The sequence below is a fragment of the Eublepharis macularius genome, chromosome 7 (assembly GCF_028583425.1).
Source record: "Eublepharis macularius isolate TG4126 chromosome 7, MPM_Emac_v1.0, whole genome shotgun sequence".
Classification (NCBI taxonomy): Eukaryota; Metazoa; Chordata; class Lepidosauria; order Squamata; family Eublepharidae; genus Eublepharis; species Eublepharis macularius.
The window spans coordinates 116360629-116379724 of NC_072796.1; the positions used below are offsets into that span (position 1 = coordinate 116360629).

Here is a 19096-nt window from a genome sequence, read left to right on the forward strand (position 1 = left end):
TGAATAACACAGAGACTAATAACAATTTAGAAATTAACTCTAAAATGTGCACATGTATATAGAAAAAAAAGCACTGTAGCATGAACCTAATCTTGTTCAAATGTGCAGTTTGTGCCATTTGCTTGCACACTGTATTTCTGGGTAGGTGTATTTCAAAGGAAATTCCATATGCAAAATAACCTCTATTTCACCTTCTTTAAAACTCCTTTGATATCATCTTTGTGTGTGTGTGTGTGTGTGTGTGTGTGTGTGTGTGTGTGTGTGAGAGAGAGAGAGAGAGAGAGAGAGAGAGAGAGAGAGAGAGAGAGATTCCAACTGGTTTTGATGCATGCCAAAGCTGTAGCCATCAGAAAGAAAAATCTTTGCTTACTTCCTAGTTGAAGGATTATGCCAAGTACCTGGATTACCTACATTTACTTCACTCGGGCAACGCAGGGCAAATGACAACTCTCTGAATATTGCTCTTATCATTCTCTGTCTGAGATGACTCACCGTCTCTTTATTACAGGGCATGTTTCATATTTGAAAAGGGCTTAATGAAAAATTGCTCTGACATACCATATCGATCCTATGTTGAAGAGAATTTATCCATCTAATTTTTCTTTACTGATAACAGGCAACCATGGCTGTCTTCTTCATTTTTAAGGCATGTGTACCAATTAAAATAAATATTTGTGCATTTGCATAGACTCGACATCATTTTCATTGCTGAAAAGTATTTTCTCATTGATCATGATTTATTTTATGCTTTACACAATTTTCATATTGTATCTGTGTTGTCTGGTAATTTTGATGTCTTTTGCACAAAGTTAAAAAAAAAGACTCCACTGATAGATATTAGACTCATTTGTGGCAACTGAACTGCAATGTTGTCCACAGAATAGCCATATTAGCCCTCTTCTTACAGGCAAAGCAGCTGCTACTTGATCCACGCCTGGTGTGTTTGGTGGCCGCCTGTGCTACGAGATCCGAGTATAGCTGCCATCTGATGCTTTCAGGAAGTTCCCACCTTCTATTTCTGAAGGTTGTGTAAGAAGTTCTCTAGAACGTGGTAGTTATACTGGACGTTGCTCCTGCATTCACTTGATGTGTTTAAAAGTCTAATGGCCGGATCATCATAGCTGTGGACCGTAATGAATAACTGGGGCCTTTGAAGTAATGCCATTTGATTCCATTTATTTTTCCATGGTGCTGTCCAGCTGAGTAGAACATTCCATTGAGATTGGAAGGCCCACAGGCATCAAACCACCACCCTGAAAACGTTAGGAACACAACAATTAGGCCATATATTAACAAAGCATGCCTAAACTGGTTGGCAAATTAGGGATCTCTAAATGGTAAAAGACCACTGAGGAGCCAATGGTTTTGGCTTCCTTCAGAAAATCTGTTCTCAGACTAACGAAGCACACACTAAGATATGCAAACCCAGAGAATTCTGAGAACTTGTTTTCAAAAGTAGCAGCTTCCATGCCAAGCAGCAAACTGCTTTTGAAAGTGAGGAGACTGCAAAACATTTAGTGTTCTCTCATAAGGGGTCTTCTCCTATGAAGTGAGAAAACTGAACAAGTAAAAAGTTTGCCCACAGTTTCCTCATGAAGAAATGGAAAAAGGGTTGCCATACTTTAATTACACAACTATCATTTTGATTCTGTATGTACCATGTATATGTGAATAGTATAAATCCCTAGTATATGTACACTGTGACTGTGAAGCCCTGAAAGCTAATTAGCAGCAACTCTATCAGCCAATGCAACAAGCAGACTTCTAGGTATTGGATAATTGCCTGGAGAACAGCTCCTGTAACCGATTTGCATGATTTGCTGCAATGGTTGCCATTAAACCTGAGACAGTACATGCTTTCGAGGAACATACGGTGCTTGTACAATCCAGAACACTAGCTCATCATTGACTCTAAGAAGTCCCTTCTGGACTTCTGCATACAGATTCCCAAGGGATAGTCCTGAGATATAGCTAATCAGAGTGACTGATGGGACTCAGTGTAGCAGCACGTGTACCACATTTGGAAGATCCCATATTTAGTCCTTGGCATCCCTAGTTCAAAACTTCTCATGGAGCAGAGTTATAAAGCTTATCTAGTTAAGATACAGAGAGTAAATGTAGGCCATATTGATCTAAATTGTCTCATGGTCTGACGCAGCAGCTTTTTATGTTGATGTCTAATAATATATGGTGATTTCACCTGAATTTTATCAACTCTATACATTGTTGATTGAAAAGTTTCTTTCTATATGAAGAAGGCTGTCCTTGAAGATCATTTAGAAACTTTAGCAGGTGCAAAATGAAGCTGTTCACCTATTACGAACTGTAGATTTTCCTAATCTGCTGTTCTTTTGGCTATCCACTCCTTTGATATCAACTAATGTTCCCTCAGAGGGTGGTAATTGTTAGAACATAGCCTCTAGAAGAACACCTTCCTTCCTAAAATGGGAACTGACACAATTCACACATTAGGAAACATTGCAATAAATTGGAAAAGTCTTAAATACTAAAAATGATGTGTAAAGTAGTCATTCAAACTGTAATGGAAAAACAGTGAACAAAACTTTGTCAAAACAGCCAAATTCAGGGTGTTTTAAAAGGAATCTGGCTGTGGAGAATTTGGACTCCTTAAACATAAGTGAAACCTAAAAGAAACAGAAATGTAACAGGTTTTCCCAGTTAAAATAATAATAGAAACAAAGCAGGATGACACTGACCTTACCTGAATTTAGGTCCTTCCCTATATTCCATCTAAACAAATAAATTAAGGAGATAGCAATCTTCAGCAAGAAATTTCCCTTATTCAGGGCTTTTTTCTGGGAAAAGAGATGGTGGAACTCAGTGGGTTGCCCTCGGAGAAAATGGCCACCAGCCATGTGACCATTTGCAAGAGCTTCTGGAACTCCGTTGCACCACGTTCCAGCTGAAAAAAAGCCCTGCCCTTATTTGATCAAAATCCTTTGGGCTTCCCTCCAAAGTCTTTAGAGATTTCAACTGAAAATTAGCCTTCCAACTAGCTGTGAATAGCACAGTGCAGAGAGCTACCTGACTAAGGTTGTTAAGAGAAATTCTCTTAGTTTACTCCATGGCATTGTTTATGGAAATGTCCTTGATATTGACTGTACTAATCTCACACTGTGTAATCCACCTTGAGTCTCAGTGAGAAAGGCAGACTATAAATGACATTAATAATAACAACAACAACGATGATGATGATGATGTGTTGTCAAAGGCTTTCACGGCTGGAGAACGATGGTTGTCGTGGGTTTTCCGGGCTGTATTGCCGTGGTCTTGGCATTGTAGTTCCTGACGTTTTGCCAGCAGCTGTGGTTGGCATCTTCAGAGGTGTAGCACCAAAAGACAGAGATCTGTGACACTGAGAGATCTCTGTCTTTTGGTGCTACACCTCTGAAGATGCCAGCCACAGCTGCTGGCGAAACGTCAGGAACTACAATGCCAAGACCACGGCAATACAGCCCGGAAAACCCACAACAACTATCGATGATGATGATGATGATGATGATGATGATGATGATGATAAAGTTCCTCTTTACCCAGTTTCTTCCTAATATCCAACAATCCTTTTCTTTCTCCCTTTTTAGGAATTTGGAATCAGTTTCTAATCAATTCTTTTTTGATCAAAGATAAATTTGAAGAGAGAAGGAGCAGCAAGAAAGATTCTGCAGATTTCAAAATTTCACTCTGTAAATGCTCAGAGGCAGGCTGTCTCTTCCCAAGCCTTTCTTCCTGGCAGAGCACCACCCTGGGGTGCATAATGTAAAACAACTGCCAGGGCTGAAGTTACAAAAGAGCTCCTTGATTCTTCTTGAAGAGAAATGAAAGAAGTCCTGTTCTTAAAAGAGAAATAAGAGAAATGAATGGCTATATCTAAGGAAGTGAATTTTAGAAGAAGAAATTCCCCACACCACAAGAACCCTATAACCGACACATACAGATCCTAAAACAAAGGAAATGATGGGTATTATGGTGTCAATCTTCAAAACAATTTCTCTTCAATGGGGAATTCACAAGCCCAGTATTTTTAGGACAATGTTGTTTTCAGGGTTGATAACAAACTGCTTCCCCCTGCCCAGAAGGAGAAGCAGTCTGTCATTTTTGCTGAGGTTGCCGATTTCTCAGCAATGGCAGACGTACCACAATACTGAAAGCTCGCTAGAAGTATCTGCGATGGAAGCCTGGCAAAGTGAGTGGACAGATTTTGCCGTGTGGTGACGTTTCTCTGACTCCATAGAACAATGTGATTTCTTCCAAACTGAGGTGATTTTTTTAAAAAATGGATAACAATAAAAAAAAAAACTTTTGAGTGTTCAAAGTTTCCCATATGGTCTCTAGAGAATGAAAATGGAATTCTCTTCTGTGGTCAAATTATATTTCCTCTGTGGCTCACGCATTGTGTCAACACATTTGGTTGTCAGCACTCTATCTAAAGGAAAGGATTCCTTGTTGTTTTTCTACCACTGGGTACATTAGTAACTCTGATTAGCACATCATTCCAAGTTTTACACTCCTTTGTGCAGTTGATCAGAGTGAATTTATGATATGAGCCTTGTAAAGTAATTCTGAACAATACTCTACGGCCTATATCCCCCCCTGAAGTAACACTTCATAACAGAATCTTTGGGGACAGACCAATGCCAAATACATTCCGGCATTCAGCTAGTTTGACACAGTTGACCTCTCTTTGATTACAAAGCTGCACCTAAGGGGCTAATAACCAAAGAAAAAAGAAAGCTGCGCAGCTGATGTTTGACTGTAATAAGGGCATAATCTTGTATATATTTAAGACAAAACTAAACATGGAAAAATCTAATCCTCATTTTTCAGAGCTGGAACACATAAGCAGCTCGGCTCCGTTTACACTGTCAAGAGGAAAGCAGTATCCATTACCATTCTTCTTCGCAACAATGGCCTTAGCATGAAAGAAACTTTCGTTGATCTGGTTCTTTCTTAGCAACTCAGCCTAAATAACACATAATCCTGAAACTGTGCTAAATGACAGGCTACCTAAATTATGCCCTGACCTGGATAGCCCAGGCAAGCCCAATCTTGACAGATCTTGGAAGCTAACCAAGGTCGGCCATGGTTAGTAATTGGATGGGATACTTCCAAAGAAGGACATGATTGCAGAGGCAGGCAACAGCAAACCACCTCTGTTAATCTTTTGCCCTGAAAACCTCAACAGGGGTTGCCATAAATCAGATATGACTTGATGGCACCTTCTACCACCACTTAAATTATGCCTGTTTGGACAGTTAGGTAAAGATTTCCTGGGGACTTATATGATTAAGTAAATGGGAGGTAGGGGAATGTAGCTATTACAGCAGTGCACATGGTCTGCCCATAGAATCCTAGAGTTGGAAGGGATATCCAGGGTCATCTAGTCCAACCCCCTGCACAGTGCAGGAAATTCACAACGACTTCCCCACTCACCTCCAGTGACCCTTGTTCCATGCCCAGAAGATGGCAAAACATCATCAGGATCCCTATCCAAACTGGCCTGGGAACTGGCTTCCTGGCAATTGGCATTACCCTGGGCATGTAAGAAGGGGCCACAAGAACTGACCATGCATGCTCATCTCTTGTTGACTGAAACAACAAGTAATGATTAACTTATTTGAACAATCCATTGCAAAAAGGAATTAGCACAGATAGAAACTTCATGGCCGAATCCACACTCACCTATTTTCCGTTTTATTAACGGGAAAAAATCCGTGTGTTTCCAACCCACAAATTTCACCTGTCTGTTCACATTCATGCTGAAACTGCGTATTCCTTGCGCGATCTACTGTTCACATATCCGTTGGCAAAGCTGTCTTAGCGGGGATCAATCTTCCCGCCCAATTTTTTAAAAATTTTTTAAAACAGATTTCTGTTATTTTGAAATCACCATATACTGAAACATCAGCAAAGTGATATATCATGTGCCACTTTTCGTAGTGATTGGTTCACATTTCTGGCAGGGTACTTAAAAATCCTATAAAAGGGATTTTTTATAGGTGCAGCGGCTCCTCAATGCATCTACCTAACTTTCAAGATTGCGTCCAAAAACCAAATTGGGATCTATGCAAAAAGATATCCCATTTAAAAATTCAGTAATCATGAAAATATTTAGGAAGTGGCGGTGGCCGCGGAAAAAAGGGAATCTTTAGTGCCTATGTGTTCTGTTATATTCTGAATTGCGCAAGAACATTTAGCGGAAATTCGATATTACATTAATCAGATTAAAAAAAAATTTAAAAAAGGAAAGAAAACGTGTGGTGGTCCGCATCGCGCCACTGAGGATTGAATTCTCCAGACCGCTTTCCCCAGCAACGAGATTTTATTCTGGCAACATCAAAGTAATGTTTTCAATAGAACAAAGTAAGCTATGAAAGCCCAGCATTCATGGAGTACGGAGCATTTGCGGGGACAATAAGCCAATCGACGCGTTAGGAACGGGTTTCCTATTCAGGGTAGAGAAACAGAAGTGGGGGTGGTTTCAAGAAAAGGGGCTTGAAAACCGCTTCTAGGCATTCACGTCCACCGTGCAACTCCCGCAAGAGACCAGTAACTGGCGATGAAAACCAAACTGAAAGAGAAGCGAGAGAACTGTGGAATGGAAAACAGGTAGTGTGAACAGCACTGAGATTTGCGCAAAAAAAGTTGTAAAACTGCGGGAAAATTTATGTAGTGTGGATTCGGCCCATGTCACCCAGGTGTCTCTGTGATTGAGCATCCACTGTGCTTGCAGAAGGTCCCAGTTTCAGTTCCCAGGATTAGGTAGTAGGTGATATGAAAAACCTCTGCACGAGACCCTGGAGACCCACTATCAGACAGAATAGACAGTTCTGACCTTGATAGATTACCCTTGTGTTTGCTGCTGATTGCAAGTTTTATTGTTTTATCTCTGTTTTAATAACTTCCGCTGTGCTCTTACTATGCTGGTTTTTGTGGCTGTTTTTAGGATTAAGGTCCAATATACTGATTTTCTGCTGAATCTGTCAGCTGTGGAGAGCTTCTGATTTTCACTATCATGTCAAGGGTGTATAAGAAAGACTGCCGAAGGACCTTCATTCTGATACCCTGTGGCTCCATTGCTAATCCTTTATTGGTGGACTGATTGCTAGCTTTAAAAATAAAATGGTGGGAAGGGGTTTGCGTAGTCTGTATAAAATGTACCCTGCATTCTATTTGCAACCACTTCTCTGGCAAATGCCTATAGTCCCATACAAGTCAATGGAAGGTGAAATTGACTAGGTAAGTGATCCCTAGTGTGGGGCCCAGGGATGAGCCCCTGCCTATGGGCTTCCTGTTGCCCATTTGCTTGTTTGACAAAGCTTCTCTCCCCCAAAGCCAAGAGTCAATCCTGGCTTGGCTGCAACTCAGTGGGAAAGAAAGTGCTTCAGAAGAACCCAAGAGTAGCTTTGTTATGGAGAGGGGAATTTCTTTCCCAGGAATTCACTTTTTTAGTGAGTGCCATTGATTCCTCTTATTCTCTTTTTCCTCTTTGGAAAAATGGATTTCTCTTTCAATTCTCTTCACAGCAAAATCAATGCACTCTTCTGTAACTTTAGTCCTTGCAGTTGTTTTATATCATATACTCCAGAGTGGCACTTTAACAGGAAGATGGGGAGTTTTGGGAAAATATTGCCTGTCTCTAAGCATCCACAGAGTGAAATTCTGAAATTATGCAGAACTTCCCTCCCTGCCCTTCCTCTCTTTGAATTTCTCTTTGATCAAAACAGAATTGAATAGATACAGATTCCAAATTCTGAAAAAGAGGAAAAGAAATGGACTGTTGGATTTCAACAATTAGGTAAAGAGGAATTAAGAGAATTTATCTTACTACCTACACAAGCCCTTTGTATTTGTTCAGAAACAGGTACTTCCATTGTAGGAGGATGTTTGGCTTGCAGCCTCCTAACGTTTGGTGACTGACCCACGAACCCCCTGACAACCGTTTTGTCATTGCACCCCATGGCAGCCAGTCTGTGGTGGTGCCCATTCTCCATTCTCAAAACCTCCAAAGCACCCACAAGGCATTAGGGACTAGACTGTACTGCAAGCAGATTCCGGCCAAGAAGCTTCGCTTTGCAAAAGGCAGTATGAAATGATGTAATGGCGCAGTGTGTATATCCCTCTACCTCTTATTCTGGCTGTTTTTTTCCCCTACAGTTCTGGTCAATGCTTTTTGTTATTTTATAAACACTGCAGATATTGTTATGGCCAATGACTTTACTGATAAACATTTATTCATCCATACAAGAAATTCTACCAGCCCCAAATGCTGCAGGAGGTTTTTTATGGATTTGGAGTGAGGGGGGTCTAGTAAATAATTCTTTCAGCATATCTGTTGTTTACATTGCTAGATGAGCATCTGCCAATTTTAATTCAGTACATCTAACTAAGCAGGAACTCCCATTTGTTTGAAGCATGGCATCTTTTATCATCTTTCAGTTTTGAGATATTGCCAGTCTTTTTCCTTCTGGGCCACTGAAGCCTCCCACATCTACAGATGGGATGTTTAGAGTTTGGAAATGCAGTCTGTTCTCTTGGGATGGCTGTGTTGCTGGTTCACACGTAGATACACACATCTTGAGTCAGTGGTAATAATAACTTGATTTTGCAACACTTGGCCACTGGCAATTGATAGGGTTGCCAACTCTAGCATGGGAAGTTCCTGGAGACCTGGGGTGGTCTTTGGGAGGAAAGAGTCTGGGGAGGGAAGTGAGTTTGGCAGGAATGTAATGCCATTTCAGCCCACTTTCTGGTGATGCCATTTCCTCCAGTTGTAATCCTGGGATAACTCCAGGCCGTATCTTGAGGTTGGAAACCCTAGCAGCTGAATGTATGAATATAATATAAAATATTATTTGAGGGAATGTACAAATGGAAGTAATCTGATTATCTGACTCCTTTTACTGGACTTACAAGGAATTAAAACAGGCACCTTCCGTGAGATCTGATTGTTCTACCTTATGCATTTATTCACAAATGCAAGCCGTCACTGGATAGTACAATCAGTAAATGATGAACAGGTGAATTAGCCCTCAGTGGATGTGTTTTGTTGATTTTTTTCCCAAGCTCTACAGGCTTCTTGCCCAAAGCTCTTTCACTGCAATGGTAAATGGAATTAGCTTTGTCTGGCTCTTGCCCAGAGGCGATTCTGCAGCACCTAAATTTGCACTCACAAAAGACCTTCTATAAAAGGATGCCCTATTTGTGAAATACCGCTCAGCAATTAGCACCTTCCTACATGCCATTTTGCAATAAAATAGGCAACTGTAAACATCACTGCACATTACCTGGCAGCTGTATGCCCACAGGCAGAACAAAATGTACTGTGGTCTTATATCTATGCGTAAGCTGAACATGGTCATTAACAGGAAGAGAGGCTTCCAAAAGCAGTGGGGCAGAGGGGAGGAACAGATGGTGCTTGTAGCACTTAAATAACAATATAAATCTTGGGTTCTGTCCAGGGAAAGACAGGTATGCGTCCCATTGAAAACTAAGGGACTTAAATATATGGTTGCATCTCCATCAATGGAACTTAAGTGCCCCTAATATTCTGCCTTGCACCGGATATTTAAGTAATGCTTCACTTTAACAGAGTCACCAGCCAGGTGCCACTGGTCTTTGAAGGCTGTGAATTAGAAACCAGACAACATCCTGCCCAAACCCTGCTTTTCATAAAAGCCCATATTACAGCTTGTAGGCAAAGAGAGATGTGTGTGAGGGTGTATAAGGTTTGTTTGGTTATAGTCCACCTTTCTCTCTGAGACCCAAGGCGGATTACACAGTGCAAGTCAATACAATATAATCAACAGCAAGGACTTTCACTGAGCAAGATACAATATGATCAACTGTTAAGAGAGGCAATGAACAGTTACAATAGTGTATGGTTCTGAACACGTAGATGAAAACCTTCTGAAACACTGGGTAACTAATTAAAATGACATATTTAATAAAGTGGAAACTATCCAGTAGGAGTTCAATGTAAGTCCTAGAATTGATTATGTTCTGTTTCAGCAATTCCTCAACCCCATACTGTATCCTTGCTAATACTATATCTTTTACCCCATGACATTGTTTATGGAAATGTTCTTGACACTGTATGGAAATGCCTGCCCTTGTCCTTGCCACTAATTGTACTAATCTCACACAATGTAATCCGCCTTGAGTCTCAGTGAGAAAGGCGGAATACAAACAAACAAACAAACAAACACACACACAAACACACACACACACATCTGTATCAGCAGACAGTGCCCAATAGCATAGTCTATACTCTATAGTCCCTGTCCCTACCAACACATCTCTTTGAGTATTTCTTATGACACAGCCCTATAATCTGAGTAGAAAGCTCGCCTGAATAGTTCATCTTTGTAGCTGATGAAAGGCCAGGACAGTGGGAGTTTTCCTGACTTCCTCAGGCAGGCCATTCCATCAGGATGTGTCTCTGTGGGTAGGCCAGGGTTGCCAGGTTTTCCAGCAGACAGTCTGGTTTTTAGTGGACTGTCTGGGGGAAACTTGGCTAAAATACCAGACATATGAATGTCCACTACTTTTGTGCATGGGGGAGAGGTGGCTGGCCACTGGTGTGCAAGAGCTGGCAGCAGCACCAGCAGGCCTTCCTGCACTGCCTCTGCCTCCTCCCCCCCTGCTTCTAGGCAACCCAGGGGATGGCTGGTTAGCCTACTCAGCCTCCTGCATTGCCTAGGGATGCCATTCCCCTCCTGACTGACAGGGGAGGAAAGGTGATGGAACACCACCCAGGGCATGCTCCTGAGGCAGCACAACATGACCTCTGGGAGTGACGTCATCACACTGCACCTGAGAGCACTCCTGCATTTCTCAGTGGGCCGATTTTGGCTCCAAGCAGGCTGAATCTGGCCCATTTGTGGCCCAAATTGGCCCGCTGAGAAGTGTGCCCACGCTCCTATGCCTGCATGATGATGCCACTTCCCGGAGGCATGAGCATGAGGAGCACCCTCACATGCTCCTCACATGTTAAATGGGTAGCTGGATGAAATGTCACTGCAATTTGGCAAAGGCCAAGCAAGGATGACCATAGTAAGAGAGCCAGCTGGGAAGCTCTGGGCTGATAAACGAGCAAGTATGGAGATATTTGAACTGCCTGCCTTTAGCCAGACTTTCTGCCCATTTGGGATTGGTTTGTCCAGCCTTCTTTTAAGTACTGCCTGCCATGAGAGCTCTTTGTAAAGCATCTCCCTGGTAGAAAAGGTCTCTGCCCCTAAGTTCCTCTTTTCTAGTTAGTTTCCCTTTAATGTGGGAGGGTAGGAGGACCTGGCATCCCCAGCATCACCGTCTCCTCCCCCCGGCTTTCAGTCTTCTGCCAGCCCACTTGCTCACCCTGCCTGGTCTTCTGCAAACCGGGGAAGTGGCTGGCTGGCCCACTCACCCGTTAGGATTGCCAGTCCTTATGCCTCCTCGGCAGGAGAGAAGGGGACCTGGAACTCACCTTGTACCTCCTGGAAGTTTTATCCTCACACACGCAAAAAAAGCATGCACGCTCCCAGCGCTTACACGATGATGTCTCTTCTGAGAAGTGACATCATCACGCTGCCCATGGGTGTGCTCCTGCAGGTCACACTAGGCAAATTCAGCACGTTTGGGGCCAAAATTGATCCCAACGAAGCACAGGAGTCAATTATTGATGCTTGATGTCATCGCACCACCAATAGTTGGTGCAATGACATCACTTCAGGAAGTGATGTTCGTGTTCTGCTGGTGTACGCATTCCTGGGATGCCTGCTGGTGGCAGGCAATTGTCAGGGAGTTTGCGACCTTCTGCCAATTGCCAGCAATTGGTGGGCAATTGGCAAACCCTTGGGAGACTGCTTGCCACCAGCGGGCAACTGGAAACCCTATCACCCAGCCTTCTTTGTGCTTGAGAAGTGGGCAGCTGGCCCACTCACCCAGCCTTCTGTGAACGTGGGAAGTGGTGGTCAATCTGCTTGTCTGGTTTTCTGTGAGCCGGAGAAGAGGCTGGCTGGCCCGTTTACCCAGCCTTCTGCTTGCTGGAGAAGCAGCCAGCTGGCCTGGCTGACCCACTCACGCATCCTTCTGCAAGCAGGAGAAATGACCAGCTGACTGGTCCACTTGCCCATCCTTCTGTGCACTGGAAAAGCGGCCGTCTGGCTTGCTCGCTCACCTGCTTGCTTGCCTCACTTTCTGCGAACTGGCCTGGTCACAGACATCACAGAAACACAGGCCAATGTCTGAGAAGGAGCATATGTATTTGTGTTCACAGATGAACAACAGGCTCATACATTGCAGTAACCTCATTCATATATTGCGGTAACCTTTTAGGGTTACCGCAATATATGAGCATATTCTTGAAATGTGATTTCATTTAAATAATTCCCACTACGAAACAGACCTGTTTTGAAGATCCAATAATACTGTAAACCATTTAGAAAAAGATTGGTCTTCATACATGATCCATTTAAAATGCTTTTAGTTGTGATATTAACTAGTAGGTCAACAAAAGTTACTCCAAGGAACCTTTGCAGGTTGATATGAACATTTCAGCCAGGTATGCCAGCACAAAGGATAGTGTCTCTGTAGACTTATCTGCCTTAGATCTGACTTCTTTATTCATAATTATGCCATGAAATGTCATCCAGTTTTTTAGAAAAATATTTAATAAGGAAAAGATACATCTATACTGCAGACCAATTTATGTAAGTACCATGACTTCCTCAAAAGAACTCTGGGATCTGTAATGTAGGGTGAGAACTGAAAACTTTTGGGTATTGAAACTACGTTGCCCATAGTTCCATGTGAAGAAGCAATGACTACTAAGCCAGTTTAAGTCAGCAGTTTTCATTTACTCTCGAAGACAACAGGTAAGAATTCTCAGACAACCTACACTAAGATTTCTTATTGAAGCAAAGAGGACAACACTTATGTTAGTAGGATGACAATCACTGCTCAGAGACTGTCTTTTATATATATTAGTGTTGATCCTATTCCACTGCAATATGCCAGGTTCACTGTGTCCTCAAAGGAAAACGACATTTAACAAGTACATATTTTAACAGTGAATTTCTAGCTTTAGTATCATCATCACTGTTGTTATTTATTGCACATAAGATATTCCGCTCATCTCACGGAGACTACCAAGGACTGTCAAGATAGCTACATATCTCCTTTAGATTCTATATAATTTATAGTCCAATAGTACAAGGACTTCCTATGGGGTTGCCAAGACCAACAGAAAGTCTGATAACCTTCTCTACCATCCAGAAATGAAGTTCATTATTTTGTTATCTAGCTGATTTCTTGTACGAGCCAGCTTGATGCGACCAACCCCTCCCCCCCTTTGCATCTTTCCAACGTTCAGTATTGTGAAGTTGTTAAATTGCTGTGTCCCAGGAAATTCATTGTACGTGGCAAATCCAAGGAAACGAATGGAACAGAATCATATTTAGACATTTTAAAACTAGCAATTAGTAGTTCTTGACATAAAACAATGACTCAAGAATTCACCATAAAACTGAGAAAGGTTTAGAGGAAGAGTTGGAAAATGTCCTTATTTGTACATAAAGCCTTTTTTAAAAATTGGAAACATTCCCCATTTAAAGAAGAGTCACTTAAAATGGCCAGGAGAACCCTACTTACCATGGCCGTTTCCAGATGGCTTACCTGCCTCCGGAACGTTGCACCACATTCCCCATTTAAAGAAGAGTCACTTAAAATGGCCAGGAGAACCCTACTTACCATGGCCGTTTCCAGATGGCTTACCTGCCTCCGGAACGTTGCACCACCTTGCGGGGAAAACGCGAAATATCGCGTTTTCTCGCGCGAGTTTTGCGAGACGTCGCGCAAAAGTTGCGCGAGAAAACGTGATATTTCGCGTTTTCCCCGCAAGATGGCGCAACGTTCCGGAGGCAGGTAAGCCATCTGGAAACGGCCCATATGTCTTGATTGTTGACTCCCTTCACTGACTGAAATCTATTCATTGTCTTTCCACTGGTGACAATGACCCTCCCCTTTCTATTTAGCCTTCCTCTGATGGAGAAAGGCTTCCTTTCCTTCAGCAAATAAATGCTGACAGTACCACCTATGGAGAAAGTCTTCTTCCAATGGAGAAGGCTTTCTCTATCAGGGGAGGACATATCCAAAATACACTAGATGTTTATTCCCTAAATCGCTCTGTGTTTTCTGAACCCCACTTGTTTCCTCTGCAATCACATATTAGCTGAAGGATGTTCTCTTCAAGACCAGAAGGAGTCGTTTCTGGATTGAACTGCTGCTGGTGCACAGGGGAGAAGGGGCTGAAATGCACCTTCCCAGGGGAGCTATTTACATATTTTTGGAGCAGCACATGAGAATTACATAAACAACTCATGGGGGGGGATTTCACTTTACAAAAACAGCCTGGGATGGAAGCAGGAGCCCCCCCCCCCCACAGCAATTATTTTGCTACTACAGACTAACACGGCTAACTCCTCTGCATCAATCTGAAAAGACTCTCTCTGATCTTTAAAATGATATTCCTGCAGCTGATGTGTGACTACAGGGAAAACAAACTGGATTCAGGAAACCCTGAGGGGCTGTGGGGGAAGGACTATGGGTCAGGGCTGTGGCTCAGTGAAAATGCTTGTCATGCAGAAGGTCCCAGGTCCAATCCATGGCCTCTCCAGTTAAGAAACAGGTAGGAGGTGATGTGAAAGATCGCCACCTAACACCCTGGGGAGCTGCTTCCAGTCTGAGGCCGTGACTGGATGGTTGAAACAAAGTAGACTGAGGCTAAATCCCACAAAGATGGAGCTCCTGTACTTGAGCCATGGACAATTGGATTTGGGACTCCAGCTCCCAACCCTCGATGGGGTGCCAATAGCACCCATTCTGAGGGTTAGGAGTCTTGGGCTGATCCTGAATGCCTCCCTGACAATGGAGGCCCAGGTCGCAGCAGTTGTCAGGCCTTCCTTCTTCCATCTTCGACAGACCCGGCAGCTTGTCCCTTATCTTTCGACCTGTGACTTAACTACAGTGATCCAAGCAATGGTCACCTCTAGACTGGACTGCTACTGTATCTCGCTCTACGCAGGGCTTCCCTTGAGTCTGGTCTGGAGGTTACAGCTGGTTCAAAATGCAGCTGCACGTGTTATTATCGGGGTGCCAATTGGAATGCACATAACACCTATAATACGTCAGCTGCATTGGTTGCTAGTGCAGTACCAGATCAGATTCAAGGTTCTGATACTAACCTATAAAGCCCTAAGTGGACTGGGACCTGCATATCTGCAGAAATGCCTCTCCTTATATACACACCAGAGGACACTTCAATCATCAGACAAACAACTATTGGTGGTCCCTGGCCCCAGGGAGGCCTGCCTGAGCTCGACCAGGGCCAGGGCCTTGGCCTGGTGGAACTCTCTGTATCTTGAAACCAGGGCCCGGCAGGATTTGTTGTCCTTCTGATGGGCCTGTAAGACAGCGATGTTCTGCCAGGCTTATGGTTGAGGACAGGCCTGGCCTCCTCCAGCCATGAAGGGAGGTGCAGGAAGGAATTGATGAATCAATGCTTAACTCCCCCCACTAGATGTTTTTACTATCAGTCTGTTTTAGAATTCTGTTTTAATTGAGTAAAGTTAAGTTATACTGTGGTTGCCGCCCTCTTGATGTCTTTTTAAAAATTATTTATATATGAACTGTAATTTTAAAGTGCTTTTATGAAATTGTGAATTTTTGTCATATTGCTCATTATGTGTTTTAACTAATGTAATCCGCCCTGAGCCCGTTCATGTGGAGGGCAGAAGAGAAACATAATGAAATTATATAATGATATATAAATTCTATAATGATGACAGTTCTATAATGACAGCCAGTTTAGTGTAGTGGTTAAGAGCATGGGATTCTAATCTGGAGAGCCAGATTTGATTCTTCACTCCTCCACTTGAAGCCAGCTGGGTGACCTTGGGCTAGTCACAGTTCTCTGGAGCTCTCTCAGCCCCACCCACCTCACATGGTGTTTTGTTGTGGGGATAATGGTAACATACTTTGTAAACCACTCTAAGTGGGCATTAAGTTGTTCTGTAGGGCGGTATATAAATCGAATGTTATTATTATTATTAAATAAATAAATGAGTAGACAATACTCATCTTGATACTCTAGCCACTACACCACACCAGTTCTCATTGGCTTATCTGTCAGATGGCAGGAAATATAATTCTTTTTTTCCATCCAAGACCTTGTGGATTTTCCTTCAAGGTTCAAGGAGCAAGTAAGCACCATGAGAAACACCACGGGATCTCCCAGGCACCACCTTGTGGGCAGGCGGGGGGGGGGGGGCGATCACTATATCACCCTAGTCAAGAATAATTTTTTTGTGAACTCTTGGCAATAGTGGGCTAGAACTTTAGTTCTGATGCAGCTTAAAGAACCTCTTTAGACATCGGCTCAGATGTAGTGTAGGTGACTTGGTCATTGGATGCTTACCTCCTGTGAGCATAAGGGCACACTTGCACATGCAGTTGTCATTGTCAGCATCTTTGGTACTGAAGTCAGCCCCATGCAAGATAAGGCTGCTCTGCTTTCCTGCTGTTCCTGAGTGACCCTTCAGATACAGCCTAAAAGAGAGGGGGGGAATCATATTGTCAAATACAATTGCAACGATCCTCAAAGCTAGGGCTTTTGTAGTGAATCAGAAAGATTTCTGGAAAGGCAAGGTTTCAGCAACACAATATTTCAGTAGTCACTTTAGGAAACTAAGGGAATATCAATTCCTGCAGCGATGTATTAGTAACGATGCTGGTTGAAACATGTGAGTGTGTGATGTGCTGTCAAGTCACCTCCAACCTATGGTGACCCTCAGAATGAAAGACCTCCAAAATGTCCTATCATTAACAGACATAAATAGTATAGATTAACAGGGAAGGAGGCTGGGGGAGGTGTGGTGGCTTGGGATGCAGAAGGTCCCAGCATCTCCTGTCTTTGACAAGAGGGATCAGGTAGTAGGTGACGAGAAAGACCTATACTGAAGACCCTAGAGAGCTGTTGCCAGTCTGAGAAGACAATACTGACCGTGATGGATCAATGGTCTGATCCAGTCTAAGTCAGTTTCATGTGTTTACGAGAAGAGTAATAGAGTCAGAGAATAACAGGTGTATACATTCCAAAGATTCCCGTATCCATGAGCTAAGCAAGAGGCAAAATTCTCTATAGGCCAAGCTACACATGACGAATGACACTTGAACGGCAAGTGGATTGAGTGGAGGGCAAGTGAACAGGGAGAAATACACTTGCTGTTCAAGTGTCATTCGTCATGTGTAGCTTGGCCCTATGATCAGTCATCAGGTAAGTGCAGAGTAGGCACCCCCATCTCAAAACATGCTCGGGGAACATTTATGGTGATGTTTGAGAAGGACTGTATTTTTGCCTTTTCAGCCACAGAGAACAGTTACTTTATTTTGTAAGGATTCCAAACAATACATATCAACACTCAGTGAAAAAAAGAAAGAAAAGCCTTATACAAGAGCACTTGCAAAAAAAAAAAAGATCTTTTATCACGCTTAAGCAGATCTAAATTCACTCTATCATTAAGATGTCGACTGAATAGTCTAATATGATTTTGTTTTATTTGATCCCATTCTTTCTCCACCAAGTGATAAAAGGAACTGTACCCTGGGAAATTCTCCTGCATAAGCTCTCCTGAAGCAAATGGAAATCCCTGCCTTGAGTATTTTTAAATAGAAAGGGCTGGGTATTAATCATAAAAATAAAGAAACCCATTCCAATGAGACCCACACAAGGAAATGTCCCAGTAGATTGTGGCCAATGAATTTACACAATACTTGTTCAAGAGAGTGATGTTGTTACTTGTTTGACACATTTCAATTCGAAGAGCAAGCAACTTCCCCCATCCCAACCCCCACCAATATTTAGGACACAGTGTTAAGAAGAATGTAGTCAATCAAATCGGAGTGATTAATGCATGTAGAGTAGGCTCCAACTGCAGGGCCAAGATAAAGGATCTTGGAAAAAGTCAAAACAGAGAAGGGCTGGACATAAAAAGAGACAAGCTTTATGAGGCCCAGTTGAAATGCAGTGCCAATTAGCCTGTATATTGCTTTAGAAAATGATATCTAAGTTTGAGAGCAATATATTTAAAAGTATTCTGCTAGTCTTTATGCATTTTTTTTTGCTTGAATATAAACAAACTTAATTGAGATTAAAGCAGTCTAGATTTACTGGACTTGGACACCTGACAGCTTATTTTGGTAAATGATCTTTCTTTCTTTCCCGCTGGAGGAAAATAAACTCCTCTGGAGTTGTGCTGATAGAAAAATGACTGCAGAACATGGTATCTGCAAGCTTATTTTAAACTGTCACACATTGTCAGTATATCATCGTTGCCAGACTCACAGAAGCAGATATCAGCATTAAAAAAAAAATCAAGCTGACACCAATAAAACATTTCTAGTGAGAATAGTGGTTCTTAAAATGTGATTCAGGGAGCACTTTCAGGTAGGCCCCAAGACCGCTATGAAGATAAGAGATAAAAATGCTGAAGGCCCAGAAGTCCCTTTATTGGAAGTGTGAATCCCCTTAAAAATGCCCCCAGGCTTATAAGCTTGGATTCCAAGGAACCACAAATGCAAGAGAGTTCATGGAAATTATTTTTGCTGCTTCCCCTTTCTCAGAGCAGCCTCTGAGAAAGTTCCTCTATCCCCAGTTGCTCTTGAAGGTCAGGGGACTTTCACTAATGGCTTGGGATGCAGTGGAGGTCTGCAGCTGAAGGGAGCAAATACTAACCCCATTCTTGTGCAAACTCTTCCATTAATGGCTGTTCATGGAAAATCTTGTGTGCAAGACTGTGGATTAATTATAGACATTCTGGAACAGTAAGGGAATGGTTACTAGATTAGAGAGTGGAACATGCACAACACAAAATTTGTGGGCCATCAACTGGCTTCCATGTACCAATGCAGGGGTTGCATGTGTGAATACATTCCACTCATAGATTGCTTCCACAACAAGCCAGTATTCTAACATCATGGATTATTTGCCTTAGCTTTCTCCCAAGAAAAATAGCTTGGAAAATTGTAATATCAACATCTGCAC

General features: G+C 42.6%; 1 protein-coding gene across 1 annotated transcript in view; it reads right to left on the reverse strand.

Annotated features, from left to right (window-relative positions):
- Positions 1-315: 315 nt before the first annotated feature.
- The window catches only part of ANGPT1 (angiopoietin 1), a 192835-nt gene continuing 174054 nt past the window's right edge, over positions 316-19096 (reverse strand). Inside the window, exons 8-9 of the mRNA XM_054985901.1 lie at positions 16472-16602; positions 316-1253 (exon numbers count right to left, since the gene is read on the reverse strand). Of these exons, the coding sequence (XP_054841876.1) occupies positions 1093-1253; positions 16472-16602 (292 nt within the window). The 3' untranslated portion in view covers positions 316-1092. The remainder of the gene's footprint in view (positions 1254-16471; positions 16603-19096) is intronic.